The 27,580-nt window shown below is 49.3% G+C and overlaps 1 protein-coding gene across 4 annotated transcripts in view; it reads right to left on the bottom strand.

Moving 5' to 3' along the window:
• The window catches only part of C24H16orf96 (chromosome 24 C16orf96 homolog), a 62,818-nt gene that overhangs the window by 18,278 nt on the left and 16,960 nt on the right, over positions 1-27,580 (bottom strand). For 2 of the 4 annotated variants that reach the window (XM_069569546.1, XM_069569545.1), the window contains exons 1-5: positions 18,069-18,565; positions 9,289-9,393; positions 6,172-7,654; positions 1,595-1,680; positions 1,172-1,282 (exon numbers count right to left, since the gene is read on the bottom strand). In XM_069569546.1, the coding sequence (XP_069425647.1) occupies positions 1,172-1,282; positions 1,595-1,680; positions 6,172-7,654; positions 9,289-9,393; positions 18,069-18,491 (2,208 nt within the window). In that variant the 5' untranslated portion in view covers positions 18,492-18,565. Of the gene's footprint in view, positions 1-1,171; positions 1,283-1,594; positions 1,681-6,171; positions 7,655-7,775; positions 7,863-8,062; positions 8,144-9,288; positions 9,394-18,068; positions 18,566-27,580 lie in introns of those variants that run through there. The other 2 variants (XM_069569548.1, XM_069569547.1) reach the window with 2 other exon arrangements.

Here is a 27,580-nt window from a genome sequence, read left to right as displayed (position 1 = left end):
CAGGAAGGAAGTCCGGACAAAGGCTGACTTGGTCCATTCAGCCTGTTGGGCCAAACTCCTCTTGAGCTTGTCTCAACGAGGGATCAGTGACAGCTTTCTGGAGGCAGATTCTGAGCCCCCCTCCTCCTCCCCCGAGCGGAGTGGGATGTCATACTGGACCCACATCAGACATGCCGGATGAACTGGCTCTGGTCTCCGACCAGGAAGGGCTCCAGTAGGTCCCTAGGGCACAGCATCCCAGCCTTTCTGAAAAGCAGTGGCTAAACAAGAGCCCAGGGTTGGCAGGAGACGGCGCACTTCCTGATCCTGGTACTCACAAGAGTCTCGGCCCAAGACTGTGTATCCTGTGCCCACACATGGCCCAGGCTCCCTGCTCAAGCTGGGCATCAGCTCTCCTTTGATAAGCTTTCCTCCCGTCCAACTTGCCCTGTGCAGGCTGGCCTGGTCACTCCGTGTGATGACCTTCGGAGGGGAGCTCTGCCCTCCCCTCTTGCTCGTCACATCCTAGGGCGTCCCACCAACAGCCCCTGACTTGGAATCGAAAGCCCCCACAGGAACCACCTCAGGTGGCTCTGTTTGGGATTTTGCCTCATTACACCCCCAGGGGAAAAGGTCACCTCCTCCCCACTGGGAAGGACGGTGATCTTTTCTCTGAAATCTGGGATGCCTCCGGGACAAGGCTCAGACCGGAATGGTCCCGAGGACCATCAGGCTGGGGTGGTCAGGGCAGCCCAGCCAGCCCACGGGAGGAGGTGTCTGGCTGAGTGACCCCCTGGGAGGTGCTTTTCAGGGTCCTCACATTTCTCATGTCAGACGCCGTTGTTCCATCCAGTCCCTGTGGCGTGAGAGCTCAGATAATAAGCCAGTTTAGGGGAAAGGTTAAAGACCTTTCATTCATTGATTCGTTCAGCACATTTTGAGCCGTCACTCGGCGCCAGGTTGGTGACCCCCAGTGGTGAACGAGACAGACCATGTTCATGTGCTCTGGTGTATGTATGGGGGTGAGGTGGCGGGGTTGGTTTGCTTTTTGTGGCTGTCTACTTCACACACAGTGAAATGCCAGGAGAATGTCCCTGGTTCCCCTGCCTTCAAGGTATCTGTGAAACCTCTGGGAAGTCTCAATATCCCGATGAGGAATCCTCCCCACTCTGGGCCTCCCAGACCTCCGGACCTTTAACTCATCCAGGCGAATCTGGAGCCTGTTCACTGCCCTGTCCAGCACGATGTGGTGGTCCTTTATCATCTCGATCTGGTGGCCCCAAACTCTCTCAAGTTCTTCCTCCTACACAGAAGGGGACACAGACATCTGAGGCCTCTTCTCTTGAGGTCGCCATGGCCAGGAAGGGACTTGAAGAGGGTACTAGCCCGGGGTACCTTCCAGCCCACAGCCTCCTAAACCCTTGTCGGGGGAACCGTACAGCCGCCCACCCTTGGGAGCCCCGCCCCAGACAGAGCAGATCGGCTTCCTTTCGGCTCCAGGACAGATGGTGCTTCTTCGTCTGGAAGGGCAGGACCTGCCCTGGCTCCAGCCATGGACTCTGCCATCACCTCAAACCATCATCTTCTCAATGCCTTTTCTGGCCAGGACACTGACCTTCATCCTGGATTTCTGGAGGTTGCCAATCTTTTCCTGCAAGATGTCCAATGTTGACCCAAGCTTGGAAGAAGCTCCCATGTTAGCTGAAAGCAAAGGAGTGGGTGGCTGTCGGGGAAAGGGATGGGGAAAGATGCTTCTAGAGCTCTATCTGCTTCTGTTACAAAGTATCTAAGATGATGTCTTCCAATAGAAGGAAGCTGTGAGCTTGGGGGCCTTTGAGGTCGTCTAAAATTTTCTAGTAATATCTTTTAAAAGAAAAATCGAAAAATTAGCAGGTGAAATTAATTTAAAAAATATTTTTAAATCATTCTAATCCAAAATTGTACAGGAGGCAGTGATCAAGACCATCTCCAAGAAAAACAAATGCAAAAAGGCAAAATGGTTGTCTAAGGAGACCTTAAAAACAGCTGAGAAAAGAAGAGAAGCGAAAGGCAAAGGAGAAAAGGAAAGATATACCCATTTGAATGCAGAGTTCCAAAGAATAGCAAGGAGAGATAAGAAAGCCTTCCTCAGTGATCAATGCAAAGAAATAGAAGAAAACAATAGAATGGGAAAGACTAGAGATCTCTTCAAGAAAATTAGAGATACTAAGGGGACATTTCATGCAAAGATGGACACAATAAAGGACAGAAATGGTATGGACCTAACAGAAGCAGAAGATATTGAGAAGAGGTGGCAAGAATACATAGAAGAACTATACAAAAAAGATCTTCATGACCCAGATAATCAAGCTGGTGTGATCACTCATCTAGAGCCAGACATCGTGAAATACGAAGTCAAGTGGGCCTTAGGAACATCACTACAAACAAAGCTAGTGGAGGTGATGGAATTCCAGTTGAGCTATTTCATATCCTGCAAGATGATGCTGTGAAAGTACTGCACTCAATATGCCAGCAAATTTGGAAAACTCAGCAGTGGCCACAGGACTGGAAAAGGTCAGTTTTCCTTCCAATCCCAAAGAAAGGCAATGCCAAAGAATGCTCAAACTACCACACAATTGCGCTCATCTCACACGCTAGCAAAGTAATGCTCAAAATTCTCGAAGCCAGGCTTCAACAGTACATGAACCGTGATTCCAGATGTTCAAGCTGGATTTAAAAAAGGCAGAGGAACCAGAGATCCAACTGCCAACATCTGTTGGATCACTGAAAAATCAAGAGAGTTCCATAAAAACATCTATTTCTGCTTTATTGACTATGCCAAAGCCTTTGACTGTGTTGATCACAACAAACCAGAAAATTCTTAAAAAGATGGGAATACCAGAATCACCTGACCTGCCTCCTGAGAAATCTGTATTCAGGTCAAGGAGCAACAGTTAGAACTGGATATGGAACAACAAACTGGTTCCAAATTGGGAAAGGAGTACATCAAGGCTGTATATTGTCACCCTGCTTATCTAACTTATATGCAGAGTACATCATGAGAAACGCTGGGCTGGAAGAAGCACAAGCTGGAATCAAGAATGCCAGGAGAAATATCAATAACCTCAGATATGCAGATGACACCACACTTATGGCAGAGGGTGAAGAGGAACTAAAGAGCCTCTTGACGAAAGTGAAAGAGGAGAGTGAAAAAATTGGCTTAAAACTCAACATTCAGAAAACGAAGATCATGGCATCTGGTCTCATCACTTCATGGCAAATATATGGGGAAACAGTGGAAACAGTAACAAACCTTATTTTGGGGGGCTCTGAAATCACTGCAGATGGTGATTGCAGCCATGAAAATAAAAAACGCTTGCTCCTTCGAAGAAAAGTTATGACCAACCTAGACAGCATATTAAAAAGCCAACAAAGGTCCATCTAGTCAAAGCTTTGGTTTTTCCAGTAGTCATGTATGGATGTGAGAGTTGGACTATAAAGAAAGCTGAGCACTGAAGAATTGATGCTTTTGAACTGCAGTGTTGGAAAAGACTCTTGAGAGTCCCTTGGACTGCAAGGAAATCCAACCAGTCCATCCTAAAGGAAATCAGTCCTGAGTATTCATTGGAAGGATTGATGCTGAAGCTGAAGCTCCAATACTCTGGCCACCTGATGCGAAGAACTGACTCATTTGAAAAGACCTTGATGCTGGGAAAGATTGAAGGCCAGAGGAGAAGGGAACAACAGAGGATAAAATGGTTGGATGGCATCACCGACTCAATGGACATGAGTTTGAGTAAGCTCCAGGAGTTTATGATGGACAGGGAAGTCTAGTGTGCTGCAGTCCATGGGGTTGCAAAGAGTCAGACACGACCGAGCAACTGAACTGAACTAAACTGAATCCAAAATAGTATCATTTTGGGAATTCCCTGGTGGTCCAGTGGTTAGGATTCCATGCATTCATTGCTGAGGGCATGGGTTCAACCCCTGGGTTCAATCCCTGGATGGGGAATGAAGGTCTCAGGAGCTGCAGGGCCAAAAAAAAGTATCAATTTAACATGTGATCAATAAAATGGTTAACAATAATTTCACATTCTTGTATTTGTAGTAAGCCCTCAATATCCAATGTGCATTTTTAGATTTTTTTTTAATGTGGACCATTTTTAAAGTTTTCACTGAATTTCATACAATGTTGCTTCTGTATTATGTTTTTGCTTTTTTGGCCACGAGGTATGTGGGATCTTAGCTTCCTGACCAGGGATCAAACCCATGCCCCCTGCATTGGAAGGCCAAGTCTTAACCACTGGACCACTGGGAAGTGCCTGGTGTGCACTTTGTATTTGGACCACATGAGAACTTGAACTTGCCCAATTTCAGATATTTGACAGTCTTATGGTATCCTACTAGATAGCTCAGGCCTAGGGAAATCTCTCAGAGAAGGCGATGGCACCCCACTCCAGTACTCTTGCCTGGAAAATCCCATGGACGGAAGAGCCTGGTAGGCTGCAGTCCATGGGGTCATGAAGAGTTGGACATGACTGAGCGACTTCACTTTCCCTTTTCACTTTCATGCATTGGAGAAGGAAATGGCAACCCACTCCAGTGTTCTTGCCTGGAGAATCCCAGGGGCGAGGGAGCCTGGTGGGCTGCCGTCTATGGGGTCACACAGAGTTGGACACAACTGAAGTGACTTAGCAGCAGCAGCAGCAGAAGCAGCAGCAGCAGCAGGGAACTCTCTCTGGAATTTACTGCCCTTCCAGAAATGGTCCTGAGTAAAACTATGGAGTGTTTACTTCTGGGAGTTCATGAAATGTATTATCCCACAACAAGATGCAAAGACAGGTTTAACAAAAAAGGAGTAGGGTGACAAAAAGTACCCTATATCCAGTTTCAGAGGAGAGGCCATAAAGTGATGTCCGGGGCACAGCTAGGAGGGTATGAGAAACTGCAGCCAAGACACATTTACAAGCTATCTTTAGTTTTCTTAGCAGAAGTGGCAGCTGGTCAGAAGTAGAGTTTGGGCTACTATGACTTTATGTTTTATATTCAAATTCACGACTGTCATAACCTGAGCTGTGCCCTGGGATTCAGCAATTGATGTGGATCTGTTTGGCTGCTTGAAGTTCTACTTTTTCAAGATCTGTGGGACCGCACCTGCCCATCAAGGGTGGTGCCAGATATGGATTCGACTAGGGCTAATTCAACTATTACACTTGGCAGAGAGAACAAAAGCAAGATAAGGATTCAAACAGGGAAGGACAGTGGATCTGAAAGTGGGTTCCCTGGGTCACCAGCAGCGTAAGCAGCATCCCCTGGAATGGGTTATAAAAAGAAAGTCCTACCCAGGGGTCCTACCTAGATCAACAAGCCAGATCTGGGGCTGGCCCCAGCAGTCTGTGACTTACCAAGACCCCCAGGGATGCTGGGGCAAGCTTAAGGTTCAGAACTTCTAGGGTAGGCCACTCCCCACCCTCCATTTCCCACAGTGAACATATGCTCATAGTGTGCATGAACTGGGAACATAAATCTATTGGTCCTGTGTGGTCATTCGTGTCCAACTCTGCAGCGCCATGGACTGTAGCCCACCAGGCTCTTGTGTCCATGGGGATTCTCCAGGTAAGGATCCTGGAGTGGGTTGCCATTTCCTATTCCAAAGGATCTTCCTGACCCAGGGATGGAACCTGTATCTCTTGCGCCTCCTGTACTGGCAAGTGGGGTCTTTACTACCAGCACCACCTAGGAAGCCCCCTGTTGGTGCTACTACCCCCTAGAACATGACTGGCCTTTAAGGAAATTTATGTTTGCCCAGCTTTGTTCCAAATCCCAAATTGACCACATCATCTGGGGTCTGTTCAGTGCGCCTAGAAACTCTGGGTGATCTGAACTTATCAAAACATTGTACAGCAGTACTGTTTTATGGACAATTGAAAGGGAATTTCCAAGAGTAATTCTGACTTGTGGTTTTCCTCTTCAAGCACCAACTTTAGACTGTAACCATCCCTCTCCCTTAATAGAAGACCTCACTGTACATTCATTGAAGAGAATAGACTAGTAAGAGATTAATGCTAAAGCCAAAGGAATGAATGGCTAACGGTGGTATTAGCCAAGTGGTAACATTTTGTTGGGGTAGCTAAATGGAGAGGAGGTGCGTCTCAAAGGCCACAGGGAGGGCCTGAGCCCTTGTTACCCTTCCAGGAGCCAGGCCGGGCCTACCTAGGTAAGTCATACGCTGCTGCAGGTTAGATGACAGCTGGGCCAACTCTTCTTTCAGGGTGTCGTGTCTGACGGGCATCTGGGCTAAGTGGCTCATGGAATACCTGACGGCCTTCTTCTTTTCTTCAGGAGTCGTGGCATGTTTGGCAGCCAGCATGGCCTTGGACATGTCAGGAGGGACAGAGACAGGAGAGTATGCAGGACAGAGCAAGTCCTCATCCTCCACTTCCAGCAAGTCCTCCACCTCCCCCTCGGGGAAGGCTCCGCGAGAGGGCCCCGCTCCCAGAAATTCTGCAAGCACCCCCAAGGGCCCAGCTGTGGCTGCAGCGGTTGCTACAGTGGCCAATTTGGTGGCAGGGGCGTCCCTGATCAGCTTGGCAGCGGCCTTGGCCGCCCGGGCTGCTGATGTGGCCACATCAGAGGTGTAGGAGGCAGCGGCCGCGGCCGTGAGGGCAGCGCTGGGTTTCATCTGCTGAACGACAGACCAGAATCCCTTAGGGAGGCCTCCTGGCGGGACCTCAGCCCTCGGGGCTCTGTCCAGAGGGCCTCCCCTTTCCACGGAGGAGTAGTCTTCCTCCTTTTCTGAGACAGCTGAGAGCTTAGACATGTCTCCTGGGTAGTACATGGACCGCTGTGAATGAGGCCAAGCTGAGCCCAGCTCCATGGCTGGGGGTGGGGCTCTGAAGCCCCGGAACCTGGCAGGCGGGAAGCCCATTGGGCCTAGGCCAGGCTGGAAGCCCCAGAAAGGCCCAGGGCTAGTCCCGGGAAAGCCTCTGGGAGGAGGCCAGCCTTGTGGTGGTACAGTCCAGGATCCTGATGGTGTGGGTTGAAGGCCCGGGGCAGGTTCCAGTTCAGGGGCAGGCCCAGGTCCGAACACAGGCCCAGGCCCAGGAGCAGGCCCAGGTCCGAATGCAGGCCCAGATCCAGATGAAGGCCCAGGTCCAGGCACAGGCCCAGGCCCAGATGAAGGTCCAGGCCCAGGAGCAGGCCCAGGCCTGGGTCCAGATGAAGGTCCAGGCCCAGGAGCAGGCCCAGGTCCAGGCACAGGGCCAGGTCCGAACGCAGGCCCAGATCCGGATGAAGGCCCAGGTCCGAACACAGGCCCAGGCCCAGATGAAGGTCCAGGCCCAGGAGCAGGCTCAGGTCTGAACTTAGGCGCAGCTTCGGATGAAGGCCCAGGCCCAGGCACAGGCCTGGGTCCCAATGCAAGCCCAGGCCCAGGCCCAGGCTCTAGCACTTGGGGCTGGTCTGGCCCCTCGACCCCAAGGAGCAGAGCTTCTTGGGCAGACTCCTCCTCCAGTAGCTGCCCCGGCGCCTGGTACTGCCAAATGGTCTCCAGGAACCTGGGGTGCCGGATGGCCTCTGAGAAGTGGCTGAGACCCCCTCCTCCGCGGTCCTCGGCTGTCTGGGCAACGGCGGTCTCCGAGGCGAGCTCTGAGATCTGCCACAGGTCGGAGTCTCCCAGCAGTTGTGGAGCAGCTCCCTGTGGGATGTGGGGCTGGTCTGGGGGGGCTGCTCCAAACCAGCTCATGATCACCCTGCCCCCCACCCTGTCACCCGTCCCTCCCCAACCCCGGTCCCCCTCCGCCATGTCCTTCCTTTACCGGGATGAACATGGCCTCGTGGAGACTGCTCCAGAGCACCAGGTCCTCGGGTTTAGGGATGGTGGTCACCTTGCTCTGGAGAGAAGCCTGCGGATGGGATGGGGAAGGAGGTGGGGAACAAGGGTTGTGAACCCAGAGGGTGCGGTGCTCTCAGCGGCTTCCTCCTCCACACTTGCAAACAGAGGGGCCTTTCCAGACTGTTCTCCTCTTCCCCACTCCCTGCCACTGCACACCCCTGGGCCTGGAGGGCATGGATCTGGGGTGGGAGGATGGGGCCGGGCCCTCACCACTTCCCGCTGCAGTGCACTCATCTTCCGGTTCTGCCCTCTCAAATCTTCTGAGAAGGCGTCTATTCTTTGTGGACTGATCTGTCAAATGAGCCAAGCCTGTGAGCCAGAGTGTGCAGGGTATGGTCCCGGCCCAGGTTCTTCCCCAGTGCAAATGTAAGGCCTTAGACCGAGAGACCGAGAGAGAAGAACAGGTTCCAAAACAAGCGTTTCTCACTGGGTGGGAAAGGGTTCCTTGGGCAAATAAGTTTGGGAAATGCTAGGCTTAAAAATCATGTAAGGGGTTTCTGTACTGTAGGATGCTGTAGAGCCTTCAGTGGACCAAAGTACATTAAGAATCTCCAAGAAGCAGGCTGAGAAGGCATTGTTGCCAAACAGATTTGACCAAGGATCCTATTTAGCGTTTCATAATACAGTTTCCTCACAGTCCCCTTGCTGCTACAGAAGGGAGCTACCCAGCCCCAAAATGAAATTCTCAGAGTTGCCATGATGACCAACTGTGTACACTGACCTGTACATTAGGGATGATAAGGTAAATGTTGTTATTTGGGGGCGAGTTGTAAAACCTCAGCCATAAAACTAGCTAGAGGGTGTGGAGGTCTGGCTTTTAAGCCCAGATCTGACTCACCAGCTATGACCTTACATTTCAGGGATTTCACATCCTTTCACATCATCGTAATATCTGGGTTGATATCCTTAGGGCTACAGAAGGAGCTAGAATATATGCCTATGCTAGGTTTACTCTACTTTTCAGTGTGAACCAAGTTTTCCAGACAAAGAATTAGTACTCTCTTTCTGCTAAGCTGGTGGACTTTAAGTCTGGAGCTGCCAGGACTTCAGGAGTAGCTGCCTGAGAATGAAGCCAACCGAGAGGAAAGTGCCACTGAAGGAGAAACCTTGAGGTGGTATGAGCACCTTGATCTGGCTATGCCTGACAGCATTCCTGACATTTTTAGTAAATGAGACAATACATTATGTTGCCTAAGGCAGAATGGACTAGGTTTCTGTCACTCACAAATGTCTTTTCACAGTAGGGTGAGGATCATGGTGGAAACTGCAGAGAGTTCAGTGGGATGGGCCAAGTGGCTGGGCCATGTCAGGCCCTTCTCTTGCCCCCATAGCTATGTTCTTTGACTAACAATAGGCTTCTTGGATTTATCTGGTCATCCCAACCGCCAGAGGTCCAAGCAGCATGACCATTATGAGGGATGATGGGGAGGGTCTACCTTCTCAAACACGTCTTTCAGCATGGCCACCTCCTTCCCGAGGGTTTCAACGGAGACCTTGAGTGCATAAATGTCCGTGAGCAAATCCTGCAGGGTTCTTATGGACTGAAGAGGGAGAAGAAAGGAAAATGTGAAGTTGAGTGTAGCTAGCGGAAAAGACAGGAAAAGTGTGGAAGCTCTCTGGTGCTAGTCATGGTTCTTGAAGTCTTCTTGGCTCTTCCAAGGCCTAGGCTGGAACATATTCAGAGGCCATAAAATGACAGTGAAGTCAAGCGTGCTCTGAGCTCTAAGGGGCCTAAGTGGGAAGGGGGCAACCCTGGGTGTGAATGTGTTCAGTAAGCAGGAGTCATTCATCAGGAAGCATCTCATGCCCTTTAGTGAGAACCACCAGAGGATCAACTAGGCAGCCACTGGATTTACATTTTCAAAGGGTCCTTATGGCTGCATGCGTACATTCACCCTGGGAGAGTAAGGGGAAAAGCCAGAGGAGGAGGGAGGAGACTTCAAAGCAAGAGCTAACGGATGCAATACTGATCTTATTGCTCAGCTCCTCCGATGACTGGAGCTGTTCCTGCATTTTCCTAGATTTTGAAGTCTTCAATCATTAAATGGGTATGAAAAAATGTGATAATGTATGTAGAGGGTATAGTGTATAGTTAGGCATTCAGATAACAAAAATAACAAATGGTGAAATGGCAGAAGTCCTTCTTATCTGTGGTGGTAATGGTGGTGGTTTAGTTGCTAAGTCATGTCTGATTCTTGCGACCCCATCCATGGACTATAACCTCCCGGGCTCCTCTGTCCACGGGTAATTACATTAAATGTAAATGGTTGAAACTGAATTACATTAAATGTAAACGTAAACATTAAAAGGCACAGACTGGCAGAATAGATAAGAAAATATGATCCTACCTCATACTATCTAAAAGAGACACATTTTATTATCTATTTATTAATTTTAGGCTGCACTATGCAGCATATGGGATCTTAGTTCTCCAGTAGGGATCTTTTAGTTGTGGCGTGCAGGATCTTTAGTTGTGCCATATGGGATCTAGTTCCCTGACCAGAGATTGAACCTGGGCCCTCTGCATTGGGAGTGCAGAGTCTCAGCCACTGGACATCAGCGAAGTCCTAAGATATAATAATTATAAACATATATACACCTAGTAGTGAAGCCCTAAAAATATATGCAGCAAAATCTGAGAGAACGGAAAGGAGAAATAGTTGAAGACTTCAATATCCCATTTTCAATAATGGATATAACAACTAGACAGAAGATCATCAAGGAAACAGGAGATTTGAACATCACTATAGACCAGCTGGATGTTACAGACATCTACAAGACACTCCACTCAACAGCGGCACAATACACACAGGACATTCTACAGGATAGCCTATACTAAGGCCATAAAACAAAACTCAATAAATTTAAAAAGGATTGAAGTCATACAAAATGCATGATTTTTGTATAACAAAAATATATAACAATGGAATTAAATTGGAAATCAGTAGCATTTGATTTGGAATTTGAAAGTTCACAAATATTTGGAAATTAAACAGCCCTGTCCTGACTAAACAATGGGTCAAAGAAGAAATTGCAAAGGAAATTAGAAACACTTTGAGATGAATTAAAAGGAAACTACTAGGACTTCCCTAGAGATGCAGTTGTTAAGACTCCCTGCTCCCAATGCAGGAGGCCTGAGTTTGGTCCCTGGTCTTAGAACTAGAGCCCATATGCTGCAACTGTGAGTCTGCTCGCTACAACTGAAGATCCTGTGTGCAGCAACTAAGACCCCGCACAGCCAAACAGACAGATAAATAAGCTTTCTAAAAACAGATAAAATGAAAACACAAACACACCAAAACTTATGGGATGTAGCTAAAACAGTGCTTAAAGAGAAATTTTAGCTGGAAGTGACTATATTAACAAAGAAGAAAGATCTCAAATCAACAGTCTAGCCGTCAACCTTAAGACACTGGGGAAAGCAGATCAAAAGAAACCTAAAGGGGATAGGAAAAATGAAATGATAAAGATTGGAGTGGAAACTAATGAAAGAGAAAATGAAGAATAACACAGGAAATCAATGAAACTAAAAGCTGGTTCTTTGAAAAGATCAACAGTAAACCTTTTGCTAGACTGACCAAGAGAAGAAGAGAAGATTCAAATTACTAGAATGAGAAATGAAATAGGGAACATTGCTATTGACCCTACAGAAATAAAAAAAAATTATGAAGGAATACTATGAACAGTTGTATGCCAGCAAATTAGATAAGTTGGATAAGATGGACAAATTCCCAGAAAGACATAAACTTCCAAAGCTGACTCAAGAAAAAAAAATAGATAATCTGAATAGACCTGAAACAAGTAAAATGATTGAATTATCAAAACAAAAACAACACATGAAGAAAGGCCAAGCCCTGGTGGCTTTACCAATGACTTTTATGAAACCTTTAAAGGAGAATTAATACCAACTCTTAACACATTATTGACTAGACGTATTAACGCTACTGGTGTTAGTTTCTGCAAAAGTCCCTGGATCAGTAAGGTGTTAACAACCTTCTCCAGGGACTTCCCCAGTGGTCCGGTGGTTAAGAATCCACCTGCCAATGGAGGGCACACAGGTTTGATCCCTGGTCCAGGAAGACCCCACATGCCACAGAGCAACAAAGCCCACGCGCCACAGCTACTGAGGACCACTTGCCGAGAGCCCGTGCTCAGCAAGGAGAGAAGCCCCTGCAACGAGCAGCCCACACACCACAACGAAGAGAAGCCCCCACTCACTGCAACTAGAGAAAGTCTGTACACAGCAATGAAGATGTAGTGTAGCTAAAAATGAATAAATAAATAATAGATCTGGTAGAAAAAAAAAAACACAACAAACTTTTCCAAAAAACAGAATTCCAAACTCATTCTATGAGGCCAGTATTGCACTGATAAAAATCAAAGACACCACAGGAAAACTACAATATGGATACAAAACTCCTCAACAAAATGCTAGCAAACTGAATCCATAAACATATAAGACAAATAATCCAATTAAAAATCGGCAAAGACCTGAACAGACATTTCTCCAAAGATGATATACAAATGACTAATAAGCACACGAAAAGGTGCTCAGCATCGTTAGTGATAGTTGCTCCGTCGTGTCTGACTCTTTGCAACCCCATGGACTGCAGCCCATACAGTTGATAAATACAATTATCTACCAAAAAAAAAATTTACTGATACATGCTACAGATAAACCTAAAGATATTATGGTAAGTGAGGAATGGGGCTCAAGGAGGCACAGGAGTGGAGAGTGAAAGCTAATGGTTTAAGGGGGTTCTTTTTGGGTTGTTGAAAATGTCCTTAAACTGTGAAAGTTGCACACGTGTGAGTATACTAAAATCGCTGCATTCTATGTGTGTGTGTGCTACGTCGTTTCAGTCATGTCCGACTCTTTGTGACCCCATGGACTACAGCCCACCGGGCTCCCCTGTCCACGGGGTTCTCCAGGCAAGAATACTGGAGTGGGTTGCCATGCCTTCCTCCAGGGGATCTTCCCAATCCAGGGACTGAACCCAGGTCTCATGTCTCCTGCACTGACAAGCAGGTTCTTTACAACAAGCACCACATGGGAAGCCCATTGCATTGTATACTTCATTTTAAACTGAGGTATAGGGACTTCCCTGGTAGTCCCATGCTTAAGACCTCGCCTTCCAATGCAGTGGGTGCAGGTTTGATCCCTGTCCTGGGAGCTAAGATCCCACCTGCCTCGCAGCCAAAAAAATCAAAACATAAAACTGAAGCAATTTGGTAACAACTTCAGTAAGGACTTTAAAAATGGTCCACGTTAAAAAAAAACAAAACTTACATAAATTGAGTACAATTAGTATATAACACTGCTATATACTTTAAATGGATGAACTCTCTGTTATGTAGAATATATCTCAATAAAGCTTTAAAAAATAGCATTTTTGTTTTACCTGGGGGAAATTGTCAACACTGTCTATTGAATAGTATTTATGAGTTATTGTTAATTTTTCTGGGAGTGATAATGGTATGAAGAGACTGGTTTTCCAAGGCCTTATCTTCTGTAGGTGAAAACACGCTTTTCAGAGAAATCTACAAGGACCAGGTGCCCCATCTATGCAGGACTCCTCCCCCTCCCCTTGTCTCTCCAGGTGTAACCAGAAGGACCAAGTTACCTGAGCAGGTATCAACCTCCCTCCCATGGGGAAGTGCAGGGCAAACCCAGAAAAGATGGCCTGGCTGTCCTGAGGGCAAGGGCTGCACCAGAGAGGAGGAAGACTCTTCTCAAGAGGTGCTGGTCTCAAAGGCTCAGCAGTAAAGAATCCGCCTGCAAGCCAGGAGACTCAGGAGACGCAGGTTCGATCCTTGCATTGGGAAGATCCCCTAGAGGAGGGCATGGCAACCCACTCCAGTATCCTTGCCTAGAGACTCCCAGGGACAGAGGAGCCTGGCGGGCTACAGTTCTTAGTGTCACAAAGAGTTGGAAATGACTGAAGCACCTTAGCATGCACAGTGGGACCTACGAGTGTATTTATGGCAACAGGGTGAGCCCAAACAATCTTAATAATAAATAACAAACAGCGGCCCCTCATTTTCCCCCGTGGCCGGCCAGCAGGGGTTATCATCACAGATGAGATAACCGAGGCCTCAAGGAGACAGGCAGGGTCTTCTGAACAACTTTCTAAAGCTCCTGGTCAGGGCTGCCTGGGAACCTGTGATTCCGGGAGACTCCCTGGCGCCCAAAGTCTGGGTCGGCACCCCCATGGAAGTTATGGAGATGACACACAGTGGGCCAGGAGCCCATGCTTTCTAACTCAGCAGTTCTCGACAGGGCAGTCTGGGCCCCAACGGGCATTTGGCCAAGTCTGGAGACATTTCTGGTCGTCATGACTAAGGGGTGCCCTGTCCTCTAGTGGCCGGAGGCCAAGGATGCTGCTTAGTGTCCTCAGTGCACGGGACACTCTCCACCACAGAGAAGCCCCTGGCCCCAGATGTTAACCATGCAGAAGGTTAGAAACTGCAATCTAAGCCTGCTTAGTGAGGCCCTGCTGTCCCGCTCCCGAGTCCCCAAACCCGGCAGTGTGCTGACCAGGAGCACCAACCCTCATGCCATGCCTGTAGGTCCTCCCAAGCCATCTCTCCAGACGTCCCCTGGGTGCCTGCCTTAGTCTCCAGGGCGCCATTCACCCTGTCTGGGATGGATGCCGGGGCTGGCAGACTTGTCTTTCCCCATAAGGGGTGGCATTTGGTCTGCCAGACTGACTGATGCAGGCGGTGGTGGGGTGGGTGGTGGGGGTATGTTGCAGACTCTTAGCTAAGCAGCCTGTACCACCCTAGAACCAGCTACCATGGCAACCCTAACAATGGGTCACCGTGGTAACCCCAGCATCCTCAGACAGGCTGGGACTTGGTGACATTCTGTAACGGTGGTGGGGATATTCCTAGGTGCACAAGCAGTCCTCTGAGGGCGGCGTGACCAGTTCCAAACCTGTCTACCAGTCCGCTGTGTGAGCTGGCTGGGACATTCTGGGTAATCGTGATTTCTAAAAGCCTTCATCCATCAAGGCAGGCTGCTCTGGAGGGGCTGACACCTCAGACACCACCCAGCTCTGAGGCCTGCACAACCTGCCCTCGGCCACCCCTGCAGCCTGCTGTGTGTCTAGCAACAATTCTTGTCTTAAGGTCTATCTGTCTGCGGTTAGTACAGTCACTTTGGCTCCCTTCTGGCTGTTACCTGTGTGCAATATCTTTTTCTCTCCAACCTGTTTGTCTTTGAAGCAAAGTGCGTCTCTTGGAGACAGCATATGGCTTAGATTATGGGTTTTTTTTTTTCCTTTCTTTTAACTGCTTCTGCCAATCCCTGCTTTTCGTGCATATGGTAAAACACACAAAGCATTACTAAAGTGCACAATTTGGGGGCATTCGGCACGTGCACAAGTGTGTACGACCATCACCACTGTTTAGTGTTCCAGAACATTTTCGTCACCTCCAAAAGAAAGCCCGTTCCCACCAGGGCTCAACCTCCAGCCCCTGGCAACCGCCACTTTCTGTCACTACGGACTGGTCTATTCTGGGCAGATTGCCTGTGAACAGAGTCATGCACGGTGCGGTCCTCTGTGCCCAGAGGCTCTCACTGAGCACAGGGATTCACGGTTCACACTATGCCGCTTTGCCCCTCATCTCATCAGCCACCTTGGCCAGAACAGACGTCCAGCTCTGTGCTGAGCGGTTCCCACGCTTTATCTTGCTTAATTGTTGTAACAATCTTGGAAGGAGGAAGCCACGGCCGCCCCTCACCCTTCCGGGTGATAAGTGGCGAGGCATCTCAGCGTCCACATTCCTATGCCTTCCGCTTGCCCACTCAGCACAGGCTGAGTCTGGCTCCCTGTTTTCTAACCCTGACCTCTCTGCGCCTCCATTTCCTCATGTGTAAGCTCAGGATAATGACAGCACCTGCCTCTTAAGAGTCGCTAAGAAGATTGACGGAGGAACAGATGTAGCGCCCGGCTCACCTGGCACGCAGTGAGCTTATTCTCAAGATCACTCCCCCGGGGATGGGGCCAGTCGGGGAGCTAGGGTGAAAGGGAAATGAGGAGACGGGGCATGAGACCCAGCAAAGTTAGACTGGTGGACTCTGGCCTGTCCTTCTCGTGGCCCAGCGACTCTGGGTTCTAGGAAGGGAGTTAGGCTTGTCTGACATCTCTACAAAACCCTGGCACCGGGGCTCCCACCTTTCTCAGCTTAGACATAAAGCCTGGTGGCCCCTGTGTGTGGATACCGTCTGGGGTGCCTGCTAGTCGAGGCAGAGGGAACAGGCCCCAGGGGGCTCTAATTCTTAGGCACCACCCTGCCTGTCTGGCCAGGAGTGGACGCCTGACCCCAGGTGTGCTGTCTCATTCTCTTACCCAAAAATTATAATCAGAAAACCTGGAGACTAGCATCTGGAAGCTGAGACGGGTTAAAGCCATATTCAAGATGCAGGTTGAAGTGAAGGCTTTCACCCTATCAGGCCTGCCCACCTACTTTCTTCCTTTTTTGCTGCTGCTGAGAAACCCCTGCATCCCTCAAATAATACACACTCCTTTATTTAAAAAGAGTCTCAACCCAAATGCCCGCCAACAGCTGAGTGGTTAAACCCGATGTTGTCTGTCCCTACAACAGAATACTATTCAGCCATAAAAGGGGGTGAAGCACAGACCCAGGCTACAATGTGGGTGAACCTGGGAAATCTGGGGCTCAGAGAGAGAAGCCAGACACAAAAGGCCACATACTGCATGATTCCATTTATGTGAAATGCCCAGATCTGGTAAAACATTAGGGCCAGAGAGCAGGTGGGTCTTGTCGGGGAGTGGGGTGGGGAGTGACAAGGACACAGGGTTCCTTTTGGAGCCACAGAAACGGTTTAGAAGGGGACAGGGGTGGTGCTTGTATTACATTATCAATGAGCCAAAATGCCACATGGTTGTTCACTTTATGCTATGTGACTTACACCTCAATTTAAAAAAGAAGAGTGTTGGGGAGTTAACTGGTCGTCCAGTGGCTAAGACTCTGTGCTCCCTATGCAGGGGGCCCAGGTTCCATCTCTGGGTCAGGGGACTAGATCCTACATGCTGCAACTAAGACCCGAGCAGCCAAACAAATAAAAATCTTTTTAAAATAAAAATAAATTTAAACACAAGAGAGTTAATCTAAGACGTCGTGAAATGGTCCCTCCGTGCAATGGATGTCCTCTGGCGCCCCCGCACACCCATCCTCCGCCCCTACTCAGCGCCCCCAGGAGCTGCCGGCAGGCTGTGCCCTCCACACCCCGGGGTGCTCTGACTTCTGGCCCTACTGTGTGGCCATGGGAGGAAGGGAGGAGAGAGGAGCTGGAGTATTTATTCCCCAGGATCCAACTCTTCCCCAAGGCTGCAGCTCCGGATGGATAACTGTGTGTGGGGTGGGGGGCAGGCGAGCGAGTGGTCCCAGGTGGGTCCTGAAACAGGAGGCCTCAGCTCACCACCTGTTCCACCGTCACAGGCTCTGCACCCTCAGCCAATCCATGAACGTTTCATGCTGTCAGTTTCCTCGCCCGTAGGTCCTATGCTTCCCAGGGGGCTCAGATGGGAAAGAATCCGCCAGTGACTCAGGAGACCAGGGTTTGATCCCTGGGTTGGGAAGATCCCCAGAGAAGGAAATGGCAACCCACTCCAGTATTCTTGCCTGGAGTATCCTGTGGACAGAGGAACCTGGGGGCTACAGTCCATGGGGTCACAAAGAGTCAGATATGACTGAGCAACTAACACTTTCAGTTTCTTCACAGCAGATCCTATAAGTCGATTATTTTTTTTCCCCCACTGAGGTGATATTCACATAACATACCATTTGAAAGTGTATGGTTCAGTGAATGCGTTTAGGGCACTCACAATGCGGTGCAATCGCCAGCTCTCTGTGGTTCTAACACCTCGGCATCACCCCCAAAAGGAAGCCCCGTAACCACTAGGCAGTCTCTCCCACGCCCGCTCCCTCCAGCCCCCGGCAGCCACTCATCAGCTTTCTGTCTCTGTGTATGCGCCCCCTCCAGACACTGTGGCCTTCTTCCCTCTATGCTGATGAAGGATGCAAACCTGGCCACTCAGGTTGCAAACTCAGGTTCCACCTGAGTCCAAAGCCGAATCCCTCCCCATTTAAGGGAAGGGCCTCTCATCGGGGGTGGAGGGGCGGGTGGGGTGAACGCTGGGCAGGAGAGTCAAGGTGGAGGGCTGTGTCTGGAGGCTGGGCGGCTTACCTTGGCCACAGCTTCCTCGTTGCCCTCCACCTTCTTCTGGAGCCTGATCAGGTTCCACAGCTCCTGGGCAGGCTGCCTGGTGCCCTGGCTGCTCTCCAGCAGCTGGGCAGTGGACGGCACGTCCCTCAGCGCGGCCAGCTGGCTCTCCAGCTTGTCCACGCGGCTCACCAGGTGGTCGAAGATGTTGCCGAGCCTCTTCAGGGGGCTGAGGGTGGGTTGGGCGTCCCCTTCCCGTGGCGGGAATGTGATGGACACAGAGGCTTGGAGGAAGTCCTCATCCCCTGAGAGGTCCTTTTCCAGCTCCGCCATGTGGATGTGCTCCAGGATGCCATGGAGCAGGAAGTGCAGGGCCTTGAAGTTCACCACCCCGCACTGCGGGATGGCGATGTTGACCAGCTCCGAGAACTTGAGCGAGAAGCTCATTTTGCCAGGGTCATGGGCTGGCCCCAGCCAGCCTTCTGGGTGTGTATGGGGACAAGCGGTGGCTTTCAGTGGGCCCTTGGGTGGCACGGACAGGTCCTCAGGCTCCTGGGGAGCCTGCAAGTCACAGTGGTCAGGGAGAGAATGGCCTCTGCCCTGGTTGGAGCTCAGAGCACTTTCCAGTTGCTAGGACACCAGAGAACATGGGTGAGAGGGTGAGCTTCCGAGAGCCTAGGGTGGGCAGAGTAGCTGCTCAGTTAGTCTCTGAGCAATGTTCCAACAGACCCATGGGCCGTCTTTTATAAATACGCTGTGTGTGCTAAGTCGCTTGGGGCTTCTCTCCACTTGAGATGCGCAGGTTTGGTAGTTGTGGCTGGTGGGCTTAGTTGCCCCTGTGGCATATGGGATTTCGGTTCCCCGACCCAGGATGGAACCTGTGTCCTCTGCTTTGGGAGGCAGATTCTTAACCACTGGACCTCCAGGGAAGTCCCCAGGCTGACTTAATTTAAGTCCTTCAGTTCTGTGAGAGCTGATGACCCCTTCTGGGAAGCAGGCAGGGGGGTGACAGAGAAGCAGCTCACTCCTTGGAAGCCTCTAGAATCAGGACTCCTCCTTGGAGTTAGGAAACCCTAGGTTCCTACTCTGGGAGCCCAACAAACTGAGTAGATGTCAGTTCACTAGCAGACACCAAAGCAAGCCCTGAATTTCTCCTTGTGTAATTGAAGAGAATTCATGTTGGAGCGGACACTTTTTGTAGCATCAGTGTAAATTTCACATAAACCATCAGTCAAGTATGTAGTTCATGATGGGCCTCCAAAAGTCAATGGAGTCTCTAGGGAAAGACCAGCCTGACTCTGGGGTGGTTTTCATGGTCTGGGTTTGGCAATCAAGGTCTCTGTCTTCAGGATCTGACAACCACTTGCACTGTGGCAGGTGATGTCTGCTGTCCAAAGCCTGAGGTGCAGGGCCTGCTCAGTGAGAGGACCGGACAGCTCACGTGTACGAAAGTGGGAGGTCTAACCACACACAGTCCAGCTAATGACCTCCTGCCCTGCACGCTTCTCTCTAGGTACCGAGATGAGCATCCTGGGTTGACTCCAGCCACCCTCGGCTACAAGCGGGTGCAAAAGAGGAGAGAGGCAGCTTGGACAGGGAACTGGCCCTGGCTGGGGGGGTGGTTCACTCCTGTGACGGTAATGTCCCAGGAGCCCTGACTGACAAGGCTGCTGCGCCCCGTGATGAGCTCAAGACCTAACAAGACCAGTCCTGGTCATGCCTGAACTCAGCCAAGAACGGAACGTCGTCCAGACTACAAACACGACCATGTGTGACAGCGGCCTCCCCGGTCCCAACCCGAGGCGTGAGGGGCTCTTCCCTCCTCCCTCAATGGCAGGAGCCACATGCCCTTAAGCCAGGGGCGGCTCCCCTGCACCTCTCCTCACAGGGCCGGCCACGCCCAGCCCACTGGACCCCACCCACCCACTGCATAAGCAGGCAGGCAGGAGCTACACTCTGGGGACTCCAGCTCCCAGGCCACCTCATCAGTCAAGGACTGACCCTTGAAGCCAGCAGCGGGCTGAGCCCACGGCGCCTGCCACCTCAGACGGAGGTCCCAGTAATGGTGGATTTAGCTGCCTCTGAGTGGCCACCACGATATCTGGCTGGTACTTCTTCAGACCTGGCCTCTTTCTGGTGCAGCACATTTCTGCCAGGGTGTAATACCCACCAGGCTTGAGCCGCCCCAGCAGCCCTGCTCAGCCACTGGTTGGTGCCGCAGTGGGCCCCTCCCCCAGGTAAGCTACCTGACATTGAGCCACTGTCCACCAGCAGCCATTAGTGGTCCTGCTCAGCCACTGGTTGGTGCCGCAGCAGGCCCCACCCCCTCCCGTATATAACAGGAGCCGGATTTCCACTGAGGGAAGATGGTGTTTTTGAGACACCAGGCTGCCATCTCCTCAGTCTGCTGCACGTGCTCATTCGCTCAGTTGTGTCCAGCGCTTTGCAGCCCTACGGGCCGTAGCCCATCAGGCTCCTCTCTCCATGGGATTCTCTAAGGCAAGAACACTGGAGCAGGTTGCCATGCCCTCCTCCAGCATCTTTGGGACCCAGGGATCAAACCCGCGTCTCTTATGTCTCCTGCATTGGCAGGCAGGTCCTATAGCACTGGCGCCACCTGGGAAGGCCCTCTGCCTGCTAGGTTTCCAATTTAAGTCATCATTCCTGTTCCAACAACTCAGCTCCCGATTTACTGGCCTGTCGTGAGGTGAGCAGACAGAGCTTGGGCTCAGCGACAACCACACGGCCCCTGTGCTGGCTGAGCCGAGTGGCCGCTTCTCAACCAGTTAGACCGTTAGACTGGCTTCGCTCCTCCAGCCTTCCCGATAAGACTGGTTAGCACACCAGTCACAGAACTCCCTGCTTCCCAACCGCACCAGCCCACCCCAACTGCATCACAACACTCCCCACATTGCCCGACAAGGGCTGAATCCCAGAACAAGTCCCTCTGCCTTAGCCCTCCTGTGAGATGCCCCAGGGGGTCCCCACTGTGAGGTTAGACCAAGATCTCTATTTATTTTGGCCATGTGTGCAGCTGATGGGATCTCAGTCCTCCAACCAGGGACTGAACCCGGGCCATGGCAGTGAAAGCACCAAATCCTGACCACTGAACTGCCAGGGAACTCCCTGTAGACTAACAGTTCAGGTGTTACCTACCTTGACATCGTTGGTCTCACAGGCTCCCTTGGTATCCCCTGCTCTCATCAGACATATCCCCACTCAGCAGGAAAGCACCCCCCCCTCACCCTGATAGATCCCCCTTGAGTCAGACCAGCTGCACTTCAGCCCACCCTCAGCCTGAGGGTCCTCAATTCCCTACCAGCCCGTGAAATTATTCATACAAGCCCACCTAATAGTTCACCTGCCATAACTAAAACTCCCATACTACAACTATGGATCCTACAAGCCACAACAGAGATCTAAGATCCTGCATGCTGCAACTAAGACCTGGCGCAGCCAAATAAATAATGAATACTGAAAAAATAAAAATCGTGTCACTCACCATAAAATTCCTAGAAGAGAACACGGGCAAAACATTCTCTGACATAAATGACAGCAATGTTTTCTTAGATCAGTCTCCCAAAGCAATAGAAATAAAAACAAAAATATACAAATGTGACCTAATCAAACTTACAAACTTTTGCACAGCAAAGGAAACCATAAACAAAAGGAAAAGACAACATATGGACTGGGAGAAAATATTTGCAAATGATGCAATGGACAAGGGCTTAATTTCCAAAATATACAAACAGCTCACACAATTCAAGAACAAAAAACCAACCCAAGCGAAAAATGGGCAGAACCTAAATAGACATTTTTCCAAAGAAGATGTATAAACGTCCACTAGTAACAATGAAGAGATGCTCAACATTGCTAATTATTCAGTTCAGTTCAGTCGCTCAGTCGTGTCCAACTCTTTGCGACCCCATGAATCATAGCACGCCAGGCCTCCCTGTCCATCACCAACTCCCAGAGTTCACCCAGACTCACGTACATCGAGTCACTGATGCCATCCAGCTATCTCAACCTCTGTAGTCCCCTTCTCCTCCTGCCCCCAATCCCTCCCAGCATCAGAGTCTTTTCCAGTAAGTCAACTCTTCGCATGAGGTGGCCAAAGTACTGGAGTTTCAGCTTCAGCGTCATTCCCTCCAAAGAAATCCCAGGACTGATCTCCTTTAGAATGGACTGGTTGGATCTCCTTGCAGTCCAAGGGACTCTCAAGAGTCTTCTCCAACACCACAGTTCAAAAAAATAAATTCTTCGGTGCTCAGCTTTCTTCACAGTCCAACTCTCACATCCATACATGACCACTGAAAAAACCATAGCCTTGACTAGACGGACCTTTGTTGGCAAAGTAATGTGTCTCTGCTTTTCAATATGCTATCTAAGTTGGTCATAACTTTCCTTCCAAGGAGTAAGTGTCTTTTAATTTCATGGCTGCAGTCACCATCTGCCGTGATTTTGGAGCCCCCAAAATAAACTCTGACACTGTTTCCCCATCTAGTTCCCATGAAGTGATGGGACCAGATGCCACGATCTTTGTTTTCTGAATGTTGAGCTTTAAGCCAACTTTTTCACTCTCCTCTTTTACTTTCATCAAGAGGCTTTTGAGTTCCTCTTCACTTTCCGCCATAAGGGTGGTGTCATCTGCATATCTGAGGTTATTGATATTTCATCCGGCAATCTTGATTACAGCCTGTGCTTCTTCCAGCCCAGCGTTTCTCGTGATGTACTCTGCATAGAAGTTAAATAAGCAGGGTGACAATATACAGCCTCGACATACTCCTTTTCCTATTTGGAACCAGTCTGTTGTTCCATGTCCAATTCTAACTGTTGTTTCCTGACCTGCATATAGGTTTCTCAAGAGGCAGGTCAGGTGGTCTAGTATTCCCATCTCTTTCAGAATTTTTCACAGTTTATTGTGATCCACACAGTCAAAGGCTTTGGCATAGTCAATAAAGCAGAAATAGATGTTTTTATGGAACTCTCTTGCTTTTTCGATGATCCAGCAGATGTTGGAAATTTGATCTCTGGTTCCTCTGCCTTTTCTAAAACCAGCTTGAACATCTGCAAGTTCGCGGTTCACATATTGCTGAAGCCTGGCTTGGAGAATTTTGAGCATTACTTTACTAGCGTGTGAGATGAGAGCAATCGTGCGGTAGTTTGAGCATTCTTTAGCATTGCCTTTCTTTGGGATTGGAATGAAAACTGACCTTTTCCAGTCCTGTGGCCATTGCTGAGTTTTCCAAATTTGCTGGCATATTGAGTGCAGCACTTTCACAGCATCATCTTTCAGGATTTGAAAGAGCTCAACTGGAATTCCATCACCTCCACTAGCTTTGTTCATAGTGATGCTTTCTAAGGCCCACTTGACTTCACATTCCAGGATGTATGGCTCTAGGTGAGTGATCACACCATTGTGATTATCTTGGCTGTGAGGATCTTTTTTGTACAGTTCTTCTGTGTATTCTTGCCATCTCTTCTTAATATCTTCTGCTTCTGTTAGGTCCATACCATTTCTATCCTTTATCGAGCCCATCTTTGCATGAAATGTTCCCTTGGTATCTCTAATTTTCTTGAAGAGATCTCTAGTCTTTCCCATTCTGTTGTTTTCCTCTATTTCTTTGCATTGATTGCTGAGGAAGGCTTTTTTATCTCTTCTTGCTATTCTTAGAGAATTGTAAATTAAAACCACAATGAGGTACCACACTGGACAAAATGTCCAACATCAAAAAATCTACAAATAATAAATGCCAAAGAGGGTGTGGAGAAAATGGGACTTTCATACACTGCTGATGGGAATGTAAGCTGATACAGCCACTTGGCAAACAGTACGGAGGTTCCTCAAAAAATGAAAAATAAAGTTGCCAAATGATCCAGCAATCCTGCTCCTGGGCATATATCTGGACAAAACTATAATTTGAAAAGATACATGTACCCCTATGCTCATAGCAACACTATTCACAATAGTCAAGACATGGAAACAGCCTAAATGTCCACTGAAAGATGGATGGATGAACAGGCTGAGGTACATATATACAATGGAATATTACTCAGCCCCAAAAGAATGAAATAATGCCATTTGCAACAACATGGATGGACCTAGAGATTATCATACTGAGTGAAGTAAGTTAAAGATAAATACCATATGATACCATTCATACGTGGAATCTAAAATATGACACAGTTGAACTTATTGACACAACAGAAACAGTCTCACAGACATAGGGAACAGACTGGTGGTTGTCAAAGAGGGTGGTGGGGGAGGGAAGGACTGGGCGTCTGGGATTAGCAGATGCAAACTGCTATATACAGGATGGATAAACAAGTCCTACTGTAGAGCACAGGGAACTGTACTCGATATCCTGTGATAAACCAGGATGGAAAAGAATACGAAAAAGAACTCTGTGCATATGTATAACCGAATCACTTTGCTGTACTGCAGAAATCAGCACAACATTGTAGATCAACTATACATCAATAAATTTTTTTTACAATCGTGTCAGTTTTGGTCTGAAAATAAAACATGTTTTAAAAATGAAAGACTCAAAGACGTGGCTGCTGGTGGGGAAGAGGCCGCTTCACAGGGTGTTCTCAGCTTCCTGGAGGGTCTGCTGTCCCCAGGGACCCTACCCAAGAGGGACACTACCCTTGGGTCAGCAGACAGCCGCTGTGAGCTGGCACCGCTCCGTTTTGGTGGCAGAACCCTAACTCAGACAATTTTGGTACAGACGTGTCACTGAGACATTCTCTGAGTGGCTGGTCAGAGCCAGAAGCCAATCAGTGTGATTGGAATCAAACAGAAACATTTTTTTTCCTCCCAAATAAATTGAGGTCAATGATTAAATCAGTTCTGTAAAGTTTCGTTCTGCTTCACCCAGACAAACCATTTTTTTCACTGGATAAACAGATAACAATGGTAACTAGTCTTATCTATAATGGTCCTTTCCGCTCTTGCTCTGGAAAGAACCCAAAGGAGGAAAGGCTTGGGCCACTGGTGGAGGGTTAGAGCTTGCGGTGAACGTCTGTACTTTCTGGCTGCCGGGTATCTGGACATTCTGCTTATTAGGGGTGGGGGGACGGTGGGGGATCTCAGGACAGGTGCAGGCGAGCTGCCCCCTGCTCAGAAGCTGAAGGTCTGGGACTTCCCTGGCGGCCTGGTGATTAGGATTCAGGGCTTTCACTGCCATGGCCCAGGTTCAGCCCCTGGTAAAGGCATTGAGATCCTGCAAGTCGCAGGGTGCAGCAAAAGAAAAAAAAAAAGCACTGGAGATTCCCCTCTGCCCACCGAGGTCTACTTTGTAGTTAGATGGGAGAAATCAACAAGGCAACTGCTGTCTCTGGTTCTGAATTTTGAGACCAATATTTTATTTTAATATTTACTTATTTTTTAAAATTTTTTGCTGCACTGGGTGTTCATTGCTGCCCGCAGGCTTTCTGTAGTTGCTATGCCCTGGCTTCTCACTGCCTGCGGAGCACAGGCTCTAGGTGCTGTGGGCTTCAGTAGTTGCGGTACATGGGCTTAGTTGCCCCTCAGCATGTGGAATCTTCCTGGACCAGGGACTGAACCCATGTCTCCTGCGTTGGCAGGCAGATTCTTTCCCACTGGACCACCAAGGAAGTCCGCGATCCCAATGTTTTAAAAAATCTCTTTCAATGTGAATCGGCTCTGGCCTAACGCACAGGAAGCTGCGGGCTAAGCACTGATCTGGGATGGTCTGTGGGATTGCAGTGACTCCACTGCTCCTAACCATGTTGGGAGGCCACTCACCTCCCTGAGCCTCAGCTTTCTCATCTCCTCATCTCACCAGGATGAAGGGCCAATGGACAGGGAAAGGGATTTTATTCAGGGACACTGCACAGTAGGTGAAGGTCCAGTGGCTGGGTCACCAGGTAATGGCAAGCTGAACTTCCTCGCCAGGCTGTCTAGGGTGGCATCTTGGCCAGGCTCAGCTTCCTGGTTCTCATTCGAGCTGAGTTCCCAGCCAGGAACATGGGTTCATAAGTGACCATGACTTCCAATCAAACCTTTTTCTGCTTATATAACATGAGTCAGCTTCTATTGCCTGCAACTAAGAACCTCCAACTGGTCTGAAGTGCTCATTTGTGAGGCTGGCTAAACATAAGGAAACTACAAGTGAAACCTGGTGGTGAGGGGCGGCTGGGTGTCCAGGGGAGGCCACAGCCAATCTGAGCCTGCATTTGCTGGGTCTCACAATGCCCCTGAGGCAGGAGAGCATGTCCAGTGGGGAGCAGGGGCTGCAGGGTCCACGTATCTTCTTGGGGGAGGTAAACCATGAGTGTGCATTTGCACACTGGGTCTTGGACAAGGCACAGTCCAGCTCTCTTAACAGGACCTCAGACAGAGGTTTCCTGGGACGTCAGGGAGGAGCCCAGAGGCCTTCCAGATGCAATCCCCTCCCTGCACCCCGCCAGCCATCCAGCTCACACCCTTCATCAAGCCCTACTGATTTTCCTTCCTAAATATCTCCCAGTTCCATCCACTTCCCTCCTTGTCTGTGGCCAGCCCTGCGGTCCTGCGCTTCGGACAAAGACCAAAGGACTTGACATGGTCCCCTCGACCTCCAGGATCTCACGCCTGGTGATCTGAGGTGGAGCTGAAGTAATAATGACATAAATAAAGTGTAAAATAAATGTAATGCGCTTGAATCAGCCCCAAACCATCCCTGACCTACTACCCCGTCCATGGAAAAATTGTCTTCCATGAAACTGGTCCCTGGTGCTAAAAAGGTTGGGGACCACTGGTCCACAGGGTTCAAGGCTGGATTCAAGGCTCTTTCCTTTTTTGCCACACCACGTGGCATGAAGGATCTTAGTTTCCCCACCAGGGATCGAACCTGTGCCCCCTGCAGTAGAAGCGTGGTTAGTCCTAATCACTAAACCACCAGGGAATTCTCCCCGACCCTTACCTCTTTGGCCTCCACACATAGCAGCTCTCTCTGTTCTCTGATTACAGCACATTAATTTTTTCCTTTTTTTTCAATTGTGATAAAATACACATAACATTAAACTTAGCATTTTAAGTACACAGTTCCCTGGTGACTCAGCTGGTAAAGAATCTCCCTGCAATGTGGGAGACTTGGGTTCAATCCCTGGGTTGGGAAGATCCCCTGGAGAAGGGAACGGCTACGCACTCCAGTATTCTTGCCTGGAGAATTCCATGGACTATATTGTTCATGGGGGTTGCAAAGAGTCCGACACGACTGAATGACTTTCACTTTCAGTGGCATTAAGTAACTTCACACTGTCGCGTGACCATCATTACCATCATCCGTTTCTAGAACTTTTCTCGTCCTCCCAAATGTAACTCTGTCCCCAGTAAACAATCAAGTAACTCCTCATCCTTTCTTCTCCAGGCCCTGGCAACTATCCTTTTACTTTCTGTATCTGTCAGTTTGAGGATCGAGGTACTTCATACAGTATTTCTTCTTTTGTCACTGGCTTATTTCACTAAGCATAATAAAGTCCTCAAGGTTTATCCAGACGGCAGCATGTGTCAGAATTTCCTTATTTTT

The sequence above is a fragment of the Ovis canadensis genome, chromosome 24 (genome assembly GCF_042477335.2).
Source record: "Ovis canadensis isolate MfBH-ARS-UI-01 breed Bighorn chromosome 24, ARS-UI_OviCan_v2, whole genome shotgun sequence".
In the NCBI taxonomy this organism is placed as follows: domain Eukaryota; kingdom Metazoa; phylum Chordata; class Mammalia; order Artiodactyla; family Bovidae; genus Ovis; species Ovis canadensis.
This window is presented reverse-complemented; position numbering and strand designations above follow the sequence as displayed.